This window comes from Peromyscus eremicus, chromosome 8a (assembly GCF_949786415.1).
Source record: "Peromyscus eremicus chromosome 8a, PerEre_H2_v1, whole genome shotgun sequence".
In the NCBI taxonomy this organism is placed as follows: Eukaryota; Metazoa; Chordata; class Mammalia; order Rodentia; family Cricetidae; genus Peromyscus; species Peromyscus eremicus.
Genome location: NC_081423.1, coordinates 42937187 through 42954766, shown reverse-complemented (window position 1 = coordinate 42954766; position 17580 = coordinate 42937187). Strand labels below are relative to the sequence as shown.

Genomic DNA, 17580 nt, shown 5'->3' with positions numbered 1-17580 from the left:
GCTTAGGTATAGGTCCCTCCGTTCACAGCATCCTGATATGTCAGTCTGGGAGACATCAAGGGCAGAGTCATTACTTTGTGGCTCTGTTGTCTAGATGTTCAGGATGTGGGTACAGACTCCAAGATCCTCCACTGGGCCACAGAATTCATCCTCCTGCCATGTGAGATATGAGGAGTGATTTATCTTCCCTATAGATAAGGAGGAGACTTTCCTGGTCAGGCCCACAAAGCCAGAGACATGGGCAGCAGACTTGTGGCAGCCCTTAGTTCCCATGCATCCTTACCCTGCAAAGAGGTTTTCTTGGTAGGATCTGATCCTGCCCGAGGGAAAGTGTGCATTACTTGAGCCTGGGGGTGTCCTGCCATGCGAGTGTGTTGTACACTTTACCCATTTTATTCAAGCATTCAAAATTTTTATAACTATTTAAAAATATCCTTGAGCCGGGCGGTGGTGGCGCACGCCTTTGATCCCAGCACTATGGAGGCAGAGCCAGGTGGATCTCTGTGAGTTCGAGGCCAGCCTAGGCTACCAAGTGAGTTCCAGGAAAGGTACAAAGCTATACAGAGAAACCCTGTCTCAAACAAACAAACAAACAAACAATAAATAAAAATATCCTTGATTTTGAATATTACTATACATTAAAAATCTTTAAGGTTACTTTAAATTTGTTTTGAGGTACTTGCTTTAGGCTTAACTTTGACAACACACGCAGAAGACTATATAATGGGAGATATAAATTGGTCTCTCCCTCCAAGCTTGTAAATGAATTATATTTTTACTTAGCATGACTGCAAACATAGTTCTGAGCACACTAAAGAATTTGATCATTTATAAGGTGACTGATCAGTAACCTTTATATCTTAATTATCTTTAACAGTTTACAATAAATTAGTAAGATTAGGATTTTACAATTTTATCCCTTTTAAGAATTTGAGCCTTAAAAATTACATTTTGAATTGAAGCCCTTTTAGTATCAAAATAAACTTTTAAACTATAGATACAGTCCATGTTGAGACTGGGAACCTCATTTTTCTGATACTTTTATTTATAATGTACCTTTACAAAATATAATTTTGTTGTTGTTGGAGACAGGGTTTCTCTGTGTAGTCCTGGCTGTCCTGGAACTCAATCTGTAGCCCAGGCTGGCCTTGAACTCACAGAGATCTGCTTGCCTCTGCCTCCCGAGTGCTGGGATTAAAGGTATGAGCCACCGCCACTGGACCTCATCTGTTATTTTTTATTCTTAGGAAAAAAAGAATCTTCTCCAAGATTTTAACTTTTCTTAAACCAAAAACATAACCATCTATTTTGTATCCAGTTAAACATTTTCCCTCATAGCTTACTGTTTCTATTTTCTAAACATGAGTTGAATCCAAGGGACATACATGCCATGCTGAAGCAAATTAAGATTGTCTGTAGATAGACTTTTAACTACTAACCTTTTTGTTATAATTTTTAAGCTGATTTCTTTCTGCTTAGAACGGGTTTTTAACTGTCTCTTCCCCAGTGGTCTTACAGATCCTGAGAGAAAGTTTACATTTCAGAAAGAGCTTCAAAGATATCCATGACCTTGAAGGGTGAGGCCAAGACCAAGAGAAGGGGGAGTATTCAGAGAGCTAGACATGTGTGATTACATTTAGCCATTTTAACTTTTATATATAAATTTCTCTCCATTATAAAATTTTAAATACCATGAAACTTAGCAGTAACAAACTCATCATTTGTTGCAGAAGTTTTTCTCAAGGCGGTGTTAAGCAATATCTGGGGCCCTTACTCAACATATGTAGCACCCTTTTTATTGCCGTGTGGGTGGACTCCCTCCCCATTTTTAGCGTTTAGCCTGAACAAGGTTTTCCAGAAAAACCTTGAGGTCTCATGCAATTAGGACCTTGTTGTGGATATCGCTCTATATAAATAAAATACTGATTGGCCAGTAGCCAGGCAAAAAGTATAGATGAAACAAACAAAAAAGAAAATGTTAAAAAGTAAAAGGCTGAGACAGAGAGACAGTGCCGGCCGCCATGATGACAAGCAACATGTTAAGATACCGGTAAGCCACGAGCCACATGACAACTTATAGACTAATAAATATGGGTTAATTTAAGATATAATAACTAGATAATGAAAAGCCTGCCACGGCCATACAGTTTATAAACAATATAAGTCTTTGTGTGTTTACTCGGTTGGGTCTGAGCAGCTGCGGGACTGGCGGGTGAGAGAGATTTGTCCTGACCGTGGGCCAGACAAGACTAAAAAAACCTCTAACAACAGGACCTAATTGCACACGACCAGCAGGGAGGGATGAATGGCTGGCTACTCAGATGACCTTCCTAATGAGTTTGCCTAGCTTTCTTTTTGAAGGGATATTAACTTTTACCAAGTCCAGCTGTAATTATTTTAAGAGGCACACCTGGATTTTAGAGTTTTTTTTTTTTTTTTTTTTTTAAGTTTTTCGAGACAGGGTTTTTCCGTGTAGCTCTGTCTGTCCTGAAACTCACTCTGTAGACCAGACTGACCTTGAATTTAGAAATCCACCAGCCTCTGCCTCCTGAGTGCTGGGATTAAAGCATCTTGTGTATGTCTACAGATGGAGTCAGACAACCTGAAAAGCTAACAAGTATTTTTTTTATCTGAAAAAGCTATCAAGTTGCAGAATAATATAAGTACCTGTGAACCCTCAAACAGAAAACTATGAAAAGCAACCATCTAAGGTAACTCAGAAAATGTTGGTAGCAGCTTGTTTCTTTCTTAGTTTGCCCATGTCTTTAGAACTAAAAACTAGAAATACAAGTGGGGCAGAAACAAAGGCAGACCAGAGGTATAAGGCAAAGGAGCCCCCCAAACAGAACAACCGTCCTAACTCAGGGGAAGCCGGCTTGAGACCCAGTAGAAATGGCAGGCATTAGGACCCAGTATGGCTTCTAGTTCCAGTTCTCCCTCCAGAGCCTCACAGCTTCTGGGCTGGTTCTGGACCTTCTCATGGGGCAGAGTGGGTCATGTATGTCACAATGGGCATACTTAGGCATATTCCTATAGACATGAGACTGAACGCAGGAGTTCTCACTGGAATCTGTGAGTAGCCCAAGACCCCACCCTTCCTTCTGTTTCTAAGCATTATCCCCTCCAGCCATTGGCCATTTAACTCTCTGGGCAACGCGGCGGCTGTATGGACCTTTGCAGTTTCCCAGAGCCTGGGGGGTTCCCTGGGGTGGTCAGTCACTGGCTGAAGCATCGTGCTTCCAACCCCGTCTCTGGTCTTTGAATTTCTAGGTGGAGGTCAGCACCCCGTCCCTGCTGTTCTCCCAGGACCCCGGGATGACCTAACCCTCAGTGGAACAGAGCAGGTGCTGAGTCGTCACTTCCAGACCAGCTGGGCTAATTTCCCACCTGGGAATCCCCGCTGCCCTTGCTTTTCTCTCCGTGAACGCAGACCAGGTGCCTGTAAAGCTGCCCATGGCCCTCTCCACCCTGTGCCTAAGGGAGGGGGTTGGGGGGTGGTGTCTTATGTGGGGAGTGTCTCCAGTAATGGTTCAAGCAGTCAAGTTTAATTAGACGAGGAAGCAAGCCTGTGTGTGCTCTTGAGCACAGGCCAGCAGCTACAGCCTCGGCCCAGACGGGCTTGAGGTTTAGGATTTTTCTCTCTGTTGTCCCTCTTCCCTGTGCCTTCTCCAGGGTGGGAACTTCTAGGGGGCACATTTCTCAGAAGCCCATTTTACCCAGAGTTCAACAGTGTTGTAAGCAGGTACATAAGATGCACGAATCTGTGTAGGGGCTTAAGTTCTCTCAAAATTGAAAAGTTCCCTAGGCAGAGGGTAACATCACTGTACGTACTCTCATGGCGAGGAAGGCCCTGAAGTTTTGATCTGCTCTATCACCCATTGGTTTTTTTTACATCCTGGTTTTGATCTTCAGCTGGCCTATGCCGAGTTGACCACCATCGTTATCATCACCCCGTTTCAAGGACCTTGAGTTGACCTGCCTGTTGTTCTTTACCGCCCAAAATTTAAGGGCCTGGTGGTCAGAGACAGGGAAGGTGTGCCCTGAGAGTGCCTCCAGCTTAGAGCCAGGGAAATGGTCAGCCCTGGGCACAGGTGATGAGTTGGTTAAGGGGTGGTTGGGTCGTAGCAGAAGTGGGTGCGGGGCGGGGGAGGGGGGAGCTTGCAGTGTGTGGCTGGCTTGGTGATGGTACTAGCCTGTGATCCCTGGCACATAAATAACTGTTAGCCGAGTACCCAGTAGGAGTGCCGAGGATAGCCTAGCAGCTAGGAGCTAACCCAGCTGCGGGCTGGGGGCGGTCCAGCGCAGGGGGGCGTGGCACGCCGGGGGTGGGGGTGGGGGTTGGGGGTTGGGGGTTGGGGGCGGGTTGGTGTGTGTCGGGCACGCGCAAGCGCCTGATGCCCGCGCCGACCTCTGAGGGGGCGGCCATGGGGCTCTCGAGTTGGCGGTTGGTGGTCGCGGCCGGCGCGGGTTTCGCGCTGGCCCTAGAGGCGCTGCCGTGGCTGGTGCGTTGGCTGCTGGCGGGGCGGCGGCCACGGCGCGAGGTGCTCTTCTTCCCGTCGCAGGTGACCTGCACCGAGGCCCTCCTGCAGACCCCAGGCTTGCCCTCCGGACCCTCCTCGGGCTGCCAGTGCAGTCTCCCTCACAGCGAGAGTTCGCTGAGCCGCCTGCTGCGCGCGCTGCTGGCCGCCCGCTCCAGTCTGGAGCTCTGCCTCTTCGCCTTCTCCAGCCCGCAGCTGGGCCGTGCCGTGCAGCTGCTGCACCAGCGCGGGGTGCGCGTGCGGGTCATCACCGACTGCGACTACATGGCCCTCAACGGTTCGCAGATCGGCCTGCTGCGCAAGGCAGGTAAACGGCCGCCGCCGCCGGTGTACACTAGAGGAGGGGCTGAGGTAGCTGAGGACTTACTGGATGTCCCAGCCGACTTGTCTAAAACAGGTTAGCTTTTCAGGGAGAAGGTGGAGGCAGGCAGGCAGGCAGGCAGGCAGGCGCAGGTGAGCTGGCCAAGGAACCAGGGTTTATAGAATGTTATGTCCCATGTCTAGAGTAAGGTGTGCAGGAATTCCCACCTGTTCCTAGGCGCTGACCTTGGAGGGGAGGTGTGTATAGACGCAATCAATTTTTGTGATTGTTGCAGGCTGACAGAAGCGAAGGCATGGAAGGTAAAGCTTAAATCAGTTTGAACCCAGTCAGCACTGAAGGACCCTCAGCTGCTTCTGCTTGGGCCACAGGGAAGCTAGGAGTGACCAGTGATCAGTGTCGATTAGTGAGTTTCCCACTAGGCTGGGCGATCACTGGGAAGTGGACCCTACAGTGTTGCTGATGAATACTGATCAGCCACCTCTGGACCCACAAGTGTGTCTGGGCAGCCTGCAGCTCTGCCCAGGCAACAGGTGTGATGATTTCTACCCTCCCTCGGCCCGTGGCCCTTGTTTGCCCTCTTTTTAAGTGGTGGGCACTGCAGGAATGCAAACTTGGGACTGCTAGATCCCTCCTTTACCCAAGACTCGGTGGCCCCCGCCCCCCTTTCACACACTTGCCTAGCCTCCTCATTGTGCCTACAGTGACTGACAGGTTTGGGGAGCCCCTGGGAAATGTTCAGGCTTTGCGGTGCTCTGGAGTTTTCCTTGCACACAGCCTGCCCTCCTAGTCCCCAGGATAGTGTAGGCTTTGGAAACCAGATCTGCTTCAGGCAGCCAATTGGGAAGAGCACCATAGCACCAACCTGCTGTGTCTCTCACCCACAGCAGAAGCACCATGGCGACTCCCTGCCCCCCTCACTGGCAGTCACGGAGTGATCTCCAGTCAGGTCATTTTGGTAGGTGGACAAGTAGATATCGGGCATGGGTGATGTCACTGTATTTAGATTTTTGGCGAGTCACAAAACCTTAGATTTGGAAAGAACCAAACTGCCATCACAGATGGAACTTCCATTGATGTTCTGGCCACAGCTGGGTGAGTTCCAGATTGTTCCATCAACAAGTGTCCGTGTTTGGTACGGTCAGGTAACTTGTAGGAAAACGCCTAAATCAAAAAAGTCTGGAAAACTTCACAAAGATCAAAAAGGAAGTGAGGTGGGCTAGGACAGCTGCAGAGGCATCCGGGGACAGCGTGATGTGCCCAAGTCGTGAACCAGCTGCTGGGGACTGACTACAGGTGCTCTGCAGCGAGGTGATGCTGCCATCCTTTGCTGTGATGGCGGCGGGAGCTGGATGGAGTGAGGGCAGAGTGGAGTAAAGACAGGCAGATCACTTACCCAGTATGTGAAGGGCCTGGGTTTCACCCCAGCATCCCTGCCAAACAACATGCCCTCGGAAGGAAGGAAGCCAAAGCCAGAACTTCGGTGAGGATGGCAGGTTAGGATGTGTGGCACAGTTCTTTCCGTTCAGCTAGTGAGGCACCCGGGAGGTGTGATTCAGCCAAAGTCAATGTGCACTCCTTTCCTGCCTAGGCTCTGTCCTCCCGCTTATCTATCCAGTGAGTGACAAGAACAGCAAGGGTGTGTCATATGTCTGACTCCTTTCTCTGAAGGATTCTGAGGTGGCATTTAGACACAGGCTTAGTGGAGCTGCTGTGGGTGGGTTGTTCCCCAGAGAAGTGTTTGGTGCCATCCAGAGTCCTCGCTTTCTGTGTACTGACCTGGATGACAGACTGCCTTCTCCCTGTCATCTCAGTACCACCCTGGGACAGCCCCTGGGTTTCCTTGTGGAGCCAACAGAGGACATCAGCAGGCTTGGGGGTAGCTGCACCTGCGTGGGCATAATAAAGGCTGCCTTGGCTCCACAGGTATACAGGTACGGCACGACCAGGACCTCGGCTACATGCACCATAAGTTTGCCATCATTGACAAGAAGGTGCTCATCACTGGCTCCCTCAATTGGACCACACAGGCCATCCAGAACAACCGTGAGAACGTTCTGATTATGGAGGACACTGAGTATGTGCGGCTGTTCCTGGAGGAGTTTGAGCGCATCTGGGAAGAATTTGACCCCACCAAGTACAGCTTTTTCCCCCAAAAGCAGCGAGGGCACTGACCCTGCTCCGTCTTGCTCAGTCTTCCAGCTTGCTCTTGTGAGGTTCCCTCCTGCTGTGGGAAAGCCTTTCCTGGCAGGGGGCAGTCCTGGGTGCACTGGGCTGATAAGTCGTCTTGTCCTTGCATCCCCATCAGAAGTCAGGAAGGAGGCGACAGAGTGGGCAGGGCTGTAGGCTGTCCTGTAGCAGTAGTTGTCTAGATAGGCAGGCCATCCTCTTCAAGTGGCTTCTGGGCATCACTCGACATGTCTGATAGTATTGACCCTCTGCAACTGGCAGTGTTAGTCACCAGTGAGCACTACGAGGTGGCCATGCCTGCCCATGTCCAGGCGCCTTTAATTTTCCATGTCCCTCACATTAGAGCAATACTGTGACTTAGAAGTGACCTCGGCTCTAGCACCTGTGGACTCATGGCTTTTTGCTCAGTCATGGATCAGGAGCTGACGACCAAGGGAGGTAAGAAGAGCTGCCCAGGCTGTGATCTCAGCTCTGTGGGCATCCCAGGGAATCAGAGGAACAAGTTTCTCATACGCATTTGTGTGACATGTTCCAAATTACTTTGTTTTTATATGCAAGTAGCTCAAGTGACATAAGAGCTAGTTGTGTCATTGTTCATGCTTGTGTGTGTGACAAGCTCCATGTGGCCCCTAAAAGTCACTCTGAATAGATGAAGTGTCCTCTAGCTCATGGAACCATTAGCAGCAGATACTGCTAATACAGGTGTTTTCTTTCTTTTTGGGGGGAGGGGCAGGAAGATAAAGTCTCACCATGTAGCCCTGGCTGGTCTTCAACTCAGAGATCTCTCTGATTCTGCCTCAGGAACTGGAATTACAGGCATGTGCCACCATGCCCAGCTATTTTCACCCTTTTAAATGTTACCTTTTACTTAGTGTTAAGACAAGCAAACTTGATGTTGATTTTCCAAAAGATTTAACAGACACTATAAAGTATAATACTCAGAAGTAGTTATGTTGGATAAGTTCCTTTCCTTCTGGAGCTCGTGAATTCCTAAGTGTGTGCTCTGGTGGGGGGAGATCACAAAATGTCCTTTGAGTGACAGTGCCATTGGGGACCTTGGACTGGTGGCATATTTCAATAAATATTACTTTAGAATATAAACTACTACTTGTCTGCCTTAGCCTGCTGCATTCAAATGTGGTTACTCTTAAAATACACTGTGGGGGTGTATATGGCTATTTAGACCCCTGTGGTGAATACAGGAGTCCCTCGGAGAGCAATAGCACTGTATAGTAGCCACCTCCTCGTTAGTGTGTTTTCCAAACACCCCAGCTACTCTCTGGTACTATTTCCAGACCTTCAAAAAAAAAAAAAAAAAAATCAAAGCATGATTCCTAGTAGCCTGTTTCTCTCTGTCATCTGCCTGACGGTGTGTGTATCTTCCTTGACTCCTGTCCCCATCCCTTCCAGAGAAGGCTGGTATCCACATGGCATCACTGTGGCTGTCAGGGGTTAAGTAGCCTTGTTACCTGCAGGAATGTGTGAAGACTTGTGAAGTGACATTACTTCATATATTTACCTATTTTTGTTTTGAGACAGTCTCACTAGACCAGGCTGGCCACAAACTCAGTATGGCCCTGAGGCTGGCCTTAGATTCCTGCCTCCACTTTCTAAGTACTGGTATTACATGTATGTACTACCACATCCACTTTGAGTGCTATGAGGTAGGGGCATAGTACATGTGGATATCTCACTTGTCTCAGTACCAGTTTAAGATGATTTCCCCTAATGAATGGTATTAAAACATTTGTTGAAAACCAACTGACCATTCATTTAATGCTTTATGTCTGGGCTCTGCATTGTCTCAGTGTGGTAATGCCAGCAGCAGTCTAGATTAGTAAGAACAGCAGTAACATGTTTTGAGAACTGGCAACATGAATCCTGTTTCCAACATAGTCTTTTACATCTCCATGTGAATCTTCAAATGAACACACCAATTTCTGGAAAAAATTAAAAAAGCATCTAGGATTTTGATAGCGATTATGTTGACCTGTAGATTAAGTTGGGGTTACCATCTTGAGTTTTCTGACCCATCAGTGTGGATATCTTTAATTTCTCTTGATGCTTGTAGGTTTTCTGTTGTTCACTCACAAATTTATTGGGTAGCCAAGGAGACACAATAGTAATTACACATCAAAGAGATGACACATTCCTAATAGAAAGCAGCCAGGTTCTTGGAATCCCAAGGGAAAGAAAAACATTAGGAAATGAAGAGTCAGTTCCCAGCCTGCCGGGGTGGACGGCCAAGCTGGAGGAGGCCGAGATGAAAACAGAAGTCAGTCTGGGTTAATGGTGGTAACTGGCGTCAACTGTGCTTGTCTCTGCTTCCTCTCTTCCCATCTTTGGCTTAATTTACCAGTAGTGCCAGGGTTGTTCAATACACTTTCTACTTGCTTGGATTTTTGACCTTTTAATGCTGGTGTTGATAGTTTTAAGTCTTTTCCATCTGGTTTGAGTGTTGTTTTTTTTTTTTTTTTTTTTTAAAAATAACCCCAAGACAGGGTTTCTCTGTGTAGCTTTACCTGGAACTCGCTCTGTAGCCCAGGCTGGCCTTACAGAGATCCGCCTGCCTCTGCCAGCCAAGTGCTGGGATTAAAGGCGTGTGCTACCACCGCCGGCCCATCTAATTTAGGGTTTTTTTTTTTTCCCTTTTTTTTTTTTTTTTTGGCTGAAGTATCTCACATCAGTGTTTGTAGTTTTGAGTATTATTTGAGTATGTTACTGTAAATGGAATTGTTTAATTTGTTCCAGTCTTCAGAACTACTGTGTAGAAATACAGTTGAGCCCTATATCCTACCTTTCTGAATTCAGCAGTGTTAACTGAATGAAAAAATGAAATAAGAAGAGGACACGACTACTCCTAAAGTGTGGAGAAGATTTTATTGTAGGTATGAAGGAGAAAGCAGGCAGAGGGCAGAGTCCAGGCTGAACATGGCTGGCAGGCTAAAGATGAGGAGCCACGGACCAAGAAACCAAGACCAGAGTAACCAAAATGGCTGAGGATTAGGGATATAGGGATATAGAGGGATCAGGCTAGGGGAAGGGAAGTGGAAACCCTATTCCCCCCAGGAAGAGGTTTAGGGTGGGGCAGGTTGAGGAGTACTGGGAGGAGCCACAGGGACTGAGTGATTGGGGGCTGGGGAGGCGGCAGCTGGCCATCATCATCTTTGATATGTTAATATGCATCTCAGCCATTTGTCCCACGTTTGATAGCTAACATCAACAATACACAGATCTCATTCAAAAGGAACAGTTTTACTTATTCCCTTTCAGTCCAAGTGCCTCTTTCTCTCAATGGACTGCTTAGGCTAGATCCTTTGTACCATTTTTTTGAATGGAAGTGGGGAAAGATGTCTTCATCAAAATCCCAATCCTAGGGAAATGTCAGTCTTTAATTACTGAGTGTGATCAGTTTGGTGGGGAGGGTGATTCTTTTTCTGTTCCTGGTTTTTGATTTTTGTTGTTTCTCTGTGTAGCCCTGGCTGTCTTAGAACTCACTCTATAGACCAGGCTGGCCTTGAACTCAGATCTACCTACATCTGCCTCTCAAGTGCTGGGGTTAAAGGTGTGCCCCTCCCCCATTTTTAAAATTTTAATGAAAGAGTGATCAACTTGACAACTAATTTTAAATTGTACTCATATCAGGCTAGTTCCCCAAAGCTTTTTTTTTTTCATATACATTTGTAATGGTTTTTAATGCAATAACATACTAAAAATATTTATTTATTTATTTATTTTTTTTTTTTGAGAAAGAGTTTCTCTGTGTAGTTTTGGTGCCTCTCCTGGATCTCTCTCTGTAGACCAGGCTGGCCTTGAACTCACAGACATCTGCCTGGCTCTGCCTCTCAGTGCTGGGATTAAAGGCATGTGCCACCACCGCCCTTTTTTTTTTTTTTTTAAGATTTATTTATTATGTATACAGCATGTGTATGCGTGCAGGCCAGAAGAGGGCATCAGATCTCATTACAGATGGTTGTGAGCCACCATGTGGTTGCTGGGAATTGAACTCGGGACCTCTGGAGGAGCAGTCAGTGCTCTTAACCACTGAGCTATCTCTCCAGCCCCAAAATATTTATTCTTTCATGTCTTTTTATATCTTTGTTTTACTGTTTTATAAATATAAACTAAAGTTGATTTCTAATTGGTGTAGAAACTTTTTTTTTTTGTATTTCCAGTCAGTTTCACAGACTTTTATTATAAAGTTTGTGACAATATTGAAAAAAAAACCAGTTATTATCTTTTGAGGGGTTATGGGGACAGATAGGGTCTTGCTGTGTAGCCCAGGCTGGCTGCCATTATGTCTGGCCTAGTTTATTATTCTAAATTTAATGAACAAAAAGTTAAAAAAAAATCCAACAAACACCAAGAATATACCATAATTAGCAAACACTGTTTTGTTGAATTTTGTGTTGTCTATATTATGATGCTTTAAAAAACACAGGCATAATTATATTGCAAGTAAACTCATGGAGGACAGGTCCGATGTAGTGGTGCACACTGGTACTCAGTGAACTGGAGATGAGGCCAGCCTGAGCTCTAACTCCAGGGCTTGTGTGGTAGAGGGGTTGTCCAGCATGCCTGAGGCCCTGGGTCCTCCACAGAACAAAATAAAAACACAAGACAGTTATGGTACCTTGATTAATGAAGGAATCCTTGCTGGAATTTTTTACTATTATTTTAACCCCTGAAGTTTCTATACCAAGTCAAAGTACCTTAGGTTCTAGACATAAAATATTATGGCTTATGTGTGAAAATGTGAAATCTAATGTGAAAACAAAAACAAACAAACAAAAAAACAAAACAAAAAACCTCCAAGAAACTAAAAGGAAAGCAGCAGGTGAGAAACATAGGTGACTTCTGGGCTGCTAGTGAGTTTATGACTGGACTGTAGGTTCTGGTCCTCGCTGGCTGAGTCAGCACCCATATGCATGCAGAGGGCAATGCAAAAATAGTTTATTATGATACAGTTCATGTAAAATCAAGCAGTATTTACACAATAAAAATGGTTAGCTACAGCCAAGGACTCTAGCTTGTCACACAAAGGAATAAATATTTCTACAAATTAACATTTCAGTTGTAGTGAACACCTGACCACAAACTTTGTAGGAAACACCTCACACTGAATCATAAAATGTTTGAATGAGGATTTGGGGACACTTGATCTGCTGGAAGGCCACACCCTGTGCACATACACTGAGGCCTAAGCTTGTTCTGGGAAGCTGTGCTCACAGCCTCCCTGGCTCGGTGAGGCTCCATTTTTCTTCTACATGTAATTTTTAGTCTGGCAACCAGACTGATGTATCAGAACAGAAACCAAATAGCAGGTGAGATGGCCCAAGCCTGTGAGTGCTGCGAAGTGGCCCTGTGAGGTGCCTGTTTGCAGACGTGCAGCCCAGCCCCAGTCAAGCACTGTAATGGAAGGTTACCCAGAGTTCTGATTGTCAAGGAGCCACTGTGACTGGGATGCTTGATATTCTACATAACACACCTACAGAAAGCCACATGGGTTAAGTACCACAGAACTGGTTTTGAATCCTGGCATTAATACCAAAGGTAAATCTTAAAGTGAATTAAAATCCATTTAAATTGAAGTTTGTGATAGAAACTAATAATGAATTTAGTGTTCTTTACAATCTATTCCTAGCTAAAATAAAATTAGATGTGTGGTATGGCTAACTTCTAAAGGAGAGATGAGCCAAGGGCATGTTGACTGGCAAGCTGGAGTGGGCTGTCAGCTAGGATTCTCACAATTGCACGCACCTCTTTATGGCCAAGGCTGGCTACGGAGTCTTGCCCCACCATGGAAGCTGCACCAGACTCACCTGTGACCCACAGAAACTGGAGAGGACGTGAAGTCCTTCAGTTTTTAAACTCTCTACTGATGGGCTGGCTCCTTACCAGTGTCACAGAAATATAGCCAGGCAGCTAGATAGACTGGTGGCCAGGCTGCTCTGAACACAGTCCAGCCCCGCAGCTCTGTCAGAAGCTAGGCACCTGGACCTGAAGCAGCCTATGACCCCAGCCAGTTCCCCTAACAAAATACACTAAGAAGCCTGAAGGCTGGGTGCCAAAAAGTCCTCATTCATATTCCTGTTTTTTCTTGAGTGACTCTACGCAAGTCTCAGAATGCTTTTAGTAAGAACCAGGGCACTGCTAAGGGCTTGCCATGAATGTGGGTTAAGGGGATACTCTGCAAAGCATCTGTCAAGTAAGTAAAACCCTTAAAGACACTAGTTACTAACTCCGTCTTTTTTGTTGTTTGGGTTTTATTTTTTAGACAGGATTTCACTATGTAGCCCTGATACTTCTGGAACTCACTATGTAGACCAGGCTGGACTTGAACTTAGCTTGTCTCTGCCTCTGCCTCCCAAGTGCTGGAGTAAATGTGTGAGCCACCATATCTAGCTAACTCCAACACTGCCTTACACACTCCTAAAGGGGTGTCTCGACAAGATGTTTTAAAAGCTCACACCAACTTTGCACTGAAATCCCTGTGTCATGTCTTAGAAATACTTAACATTACTTGCTCTGATATACAGGAAAGGTCAAGTGCCCCCCCTGTGCTATGCTGGGAGCTCCCTTGAGAAAGGCTGTATGCAGCCCCGCACTGGTCGTCTATTACTAGCTGAGAAGGTGACGTTTTTGCAGCATAGCAAGAACTGCTAAACCTCTTGCTCTGCAAGGTGCAGCCAGTCAGCTGGGAGGTAACTAGTGTCCCCTCCACCAGCAGAGTCTGGGGACAGGGTGTTACTGTGCATTTGGGGGCTGAGTCTACCTGTAGCTGCCAGCTGACTGGTGTGCAGCTTGCACTGAATACTCACATGGAGGCAGGAGTGGGGACCCCAGAGTTCTCCCTGATGTCAGGTTGCATGGGGCCTCTGGGTGCTTATCCAGCCTGTTCTTGGAAGCCAGGGTATGGCTGGAGATCAGGAGAAAGACCACTTGGTGTGTGGGACAGGCCTGCAGGAAGCTCTGCACTGATGCCCAGGTTCACACACACAGTGCAGGCTGTGTGGTGGTATCCAGCCACTTCTCTCAGCTAGGTGTCAGCGGTGAGGAGTGGGTTCCGGTCTCTGCAGGACCAGGTAGAAGACAGTGCACTAGCTCCCTCTGTGGGAAGTTAGCAGTAGTACACATCCCATCAAATACTTTGACACCAGTTTGGTTGCCTAGTCAACTCTCTCTCAGGCTCCTTTTCCACACATGCTCTCAAGTTCACAAGGGTGCTCTTTGTAATGCTGTAGTTGAAGCCTAGGCCTTACACGTGCTAGGTCGGTTGCTCTACCATTACTAAGCTATATATACACCCTTACTTAGCCCATCTGTATTTTAGTCAGAGTCTTGTTACATAGTCCAGCTAGGAGTACAGGCATAAACCACTGCATCTAGTTCAGTGTTCTGATGGATCCCGTGGAGGTTCAACTCTGACTTTAGCTTTCCCTCAGTGAATTCACACACTCCCAGCCTTCTTCCCTCTGGTGATTCCCTACTTTATGAGGCCCTGGCCTCCTCTGCTATCCCTGAAACAGTGGGCCTCCCATTATGGCCCTGGCTCTGTGGACACAACCATACTGGAGAATCTGCAGCCCTGTGTGACAGATGTGCTCTCTGCTCGGGTGCTGGGCACCACACCATGTGCGAGATAGAATTTAAGCATGTGTTCATATCATTTGTCAAATGACGTCAAGTAGTTCCCTGTAATGGCAGTTTGCTTGCAGATGCTGGCAGATTACAAATGTATAAGAAAATAAAAGAAATAAAAAGAAAATAAAATTCTAAAGTCTATTCATTTTAATGCTGCTCCCACCACGAAATAGGGAAGCATGCCACTGACTGGGCTGGGAACAGCCTGAGTCTTCTTGTACCCCATCTATACTACCCCATCCTCAACCAAGCATCCTCCTCTACTGATGTCTGGACCAACTCTACTTGTACGTTCGATGCCTCCTCTCTGGAATAGGGGTAATGGCATGCCTGTAAGGAGGTCAGGCAAAAGTGAGCCCGGCCCAGCCTGGGGGGAAGGGAATTGACAGAGGACAGCAGCAGTCCAAGGTAAAATGCTGCAGTGGGCCTATATGGCCACCAGGGACACAGAAGACCAGCTTCTTTCCTGGTTCACTTCTGCCAGAAGTCATTGCCAAGAAACTCAAGATGCATCCTGATCCTGTGTTACTGCTCAGAGTGCTTGGGTGGTGGGAGATGATCCAGGCATCCCTGTATTGTGCTAGTTCGGTATCTGGCCAACACACCAAACACCCACCCATGAAATCAGTCCTAGAGTGGAGTGTGCTATATCATGGCAAGGGGGCTTTCAGCGGAAGCTTGAGTGGCAGAAGAGATAGATGCAGCTTATCTCCCAGCCCTTCCCTCTGACTCCCAGTTACTGTACTTAGCAAAGGTCATATCCAGGGGTTTTAAGTTGAAGAGCAAAAAGTAAGTGTTCTTTTGACCTATAGGCTTGGCATCTTCAGAAGGCTCTGTGGCACGGCAGGAAGATGATTGTACTGGGGCTAGAGGGTCCCAAGGGCAGCAGGACAGCTGAAAAGGAAGTACACCAGAGAGAACAGTAGTCCTCAACACAGACTACAGCCCCTGCATCCCAGCCAGGCACATGCTGCTCCGTGGCCCTCTCTGTGAGCTCCAAACAGTTTCAGCAGCAGCTTGTTTTCAACAGATCTGACTTGCCCGATGCTGAAAACATAAATGGTAACTGTGCTAGTGAGGAACTTAAAAACTTGTGCAAAGGGGATGTGCCCAAAGCTTGTCTGCGGGGCAGAAGCACACTTGGATATGTCACAAACAACGCAGTTATCTTGCGGGTTTTGCCTGTCTACTTCAAGGCCAGCTAGACACTGTGGATGACCTTGAACATAACTCATGTAGAACGACTGAGGGGATTCATACATGAGATGAACTTGTGCACGGAGAGACCACTTAACCTTCTCAATACTAACAGAGTGGAAGCTTGAGCCAGGGACCTGGGGCTCAGGACATCAGGATGTAGTCGTGAAGCTACCGACTCTCCCCTCAGACACGGGGACTCTCTTGTGTGCTGCATCTTATGGTATGAATGTTTTTTTAATGAGAACAGAAACCTCTAAGTTTTTGTTTTTTAAAGAAACACTGTAGAATGCTCTAGGTAGTTAGAAAGGTCCTGCTCAGCTAGCTAGAAGAGCAAACTTGTTAGCACAGGCTCCCAGTTTATGGCTCCATGAGAAGCAGACACTTTAAGGGAACCTTCCAGAGCTCAGACAAATCAAGAGTCCTGAGCACATATTGCTGTCGTTACTAGCCTGTCTTCACATACAGGTCTTCTCTCATCCCTTCCCCAAGCAACCCCGACAACTTCTCAGGTTAAACCCCAGCAATTTGTCTCCTCTTGAGGACCAGGGGAGGGATCATCACACTTGACAAGCCTGAAGGTGCAGCTGCAGGTCACCATTCCCAGCCACCAGGGTTAGCATACCAAGGGAGGTACGAGCGGAGGAAGGAAGGAGAGGGCCGGGGCTTTTGTGCAAGATTTAATACAAAACCAAAATAGGAATGGTTGCTTTCAACATTTTCCAGGTGGAGAAAGATCTGCCAGGATTATCTGGGGTATGGTTCTAAGCTGCATCAGTGGGCCATATACAAAATGCTGTCCTTCCAGGTCAAAAGGAAGCGGGGGCAGGCTGGACACCATCCAAAGCCCCTCAACAACCAGGCCAGACTAGACCATTCGGTGGCTCTGCTCTAACAGCAGGGGTGGTGCTCAGCTGTGTGCCGTAGAATGGAGCCACTGACAGGCCCCCACATGTCTACTCTGAGGCAGGGCTAGCTTATTAACAGGCTGCTGTGCCTTAATACTGACAGTGAGTGTGGGGAGGACAACGGGGTCCTGCTCAGATGTCGGTGGGGAAGCCCTCCCCACTACTGCTTGAGCGTGACTAATCTGAGAATACCACGGTGAAAAGCTGTGATAAGGACACTGGGAAGTGGGAGTCAACAGGGAAGGGAATGGAGCCAACAGCCCACACAGCAGTCTCTCATGCATCCATACCCACAGTAATGCCGGCAACAGGGAAAAGCACAGATGCAGATGAAAGCCACACTCGGCTTGTGCTGCCACCAGCTGGGAAGGATGTGTCAGGTGGAACAGGCCGCAGCTAGTCTTTCTTCAAGTCCCTGGATTCAAAGAGCTTCAAGCGCTCTTGCACCGTCAGGCCCTCCTTCAGACTCTGGTGGAGACAGAGCGGAGAAGAAGCAATCAGGCGCTGTCAAGCAGCGGCAGTTGGGCGTCAGAAGTAGGTGCAGGGGTGAGGCTGAGGGATCCTGAGATTAGTGGGCATGCGAGGGCAGAAGGCCCTGAGAAGTAGTGTTACTGGAGTTTGCTTTCTCCTGCAGAAATTGACTTAGGTGAGAAAGGGGGAAAATAAAGAGAACAAGATCATGTGTCCACATAGTTCAACTCTGGCCTTAGGGGGCTGGTTCTTCAGTCTGACCAAATCACGGAAAACGTGGGCTGAGAACTGGAAGCCTGGCCACCTGTCACAT

General features: G+C 47.2%; 2 protein-coding genes across 6 annotated transcripts in view; one reads left to right on the top strand and one right to left on the bottom strand.

The window, feature by feature from the left end:
* The first annotated feature begins 4394 nt into the window (after window positions 1–4394).
* On the top strand, window positions 4395–7046 carry Pld6 (phospholipase D family member 6). 3 transcript variants are annotated; one of them, XM_059270788.1, is made up of 2 exons: window positions 4395–4841; window positions 6784–7046. In XM_059270788.1, exons 1-2 carry the CDS (start codon window positions 4395–4397, stop codon window positions 6916–6918), a joined length of 582 nt encoding a protein of 193 aa, XP_059126771.1. In that variant the 3' UTR covers window positions 6919–7046. The 3 variants fall into 3 exon arrangements, 2 of the variants coding, with proteins under 2 accessions (XP_059126771.1, XP_059126770.1); XM_059270787.1 differs by having other exon boundaries at window positions 4400–4845; XR_009380629.1 differs by lacking the exon at window positions 4395–4841 and adding an exon at window positions 4853–4935 and having other exon boundaries at window positions 6784–6897.
* Window positions 7047–16555: 9509 nt separating this feature from the next.
* Window positions 16556–17580, bottom strand: part of Mprip (myosin phosphatase Rho interacting protein) — a 119310-nt gene continuing 118285 nt past the window's right edge. For all 3 annotated transcript variants that reach the window (XM_059270786.1, XM_059270785.1, XM_059270784.1), the window contains one exon: window positions 16556–17264. In XM_059270786.1, the coding sequence (XP_059126769.1) occupies window positions 17193–17264 (72 nt within the window). In that variant the 3' untranslated portion in view covers window positions 16556–17192. The remainder of the gene's footprint in view (window positions 17265–17580) is intronic.

Coding starts and splice junctions, on each gene's coding strand:
- Pld6 (XM_059270787.1), top strand. CDS start 4,425: ATGGGGCTCTCGAGTTGGCGGTTGGTGGTCGCGGCCGGCGCGGGTTTC. Junction 4,846..6,783: donor CGGCCTGCTGCGCAAGGCAG/GTAAACGGCCGC, acceptor TTGGCTCCACAG/GTATACAGGTACGGCACGAC.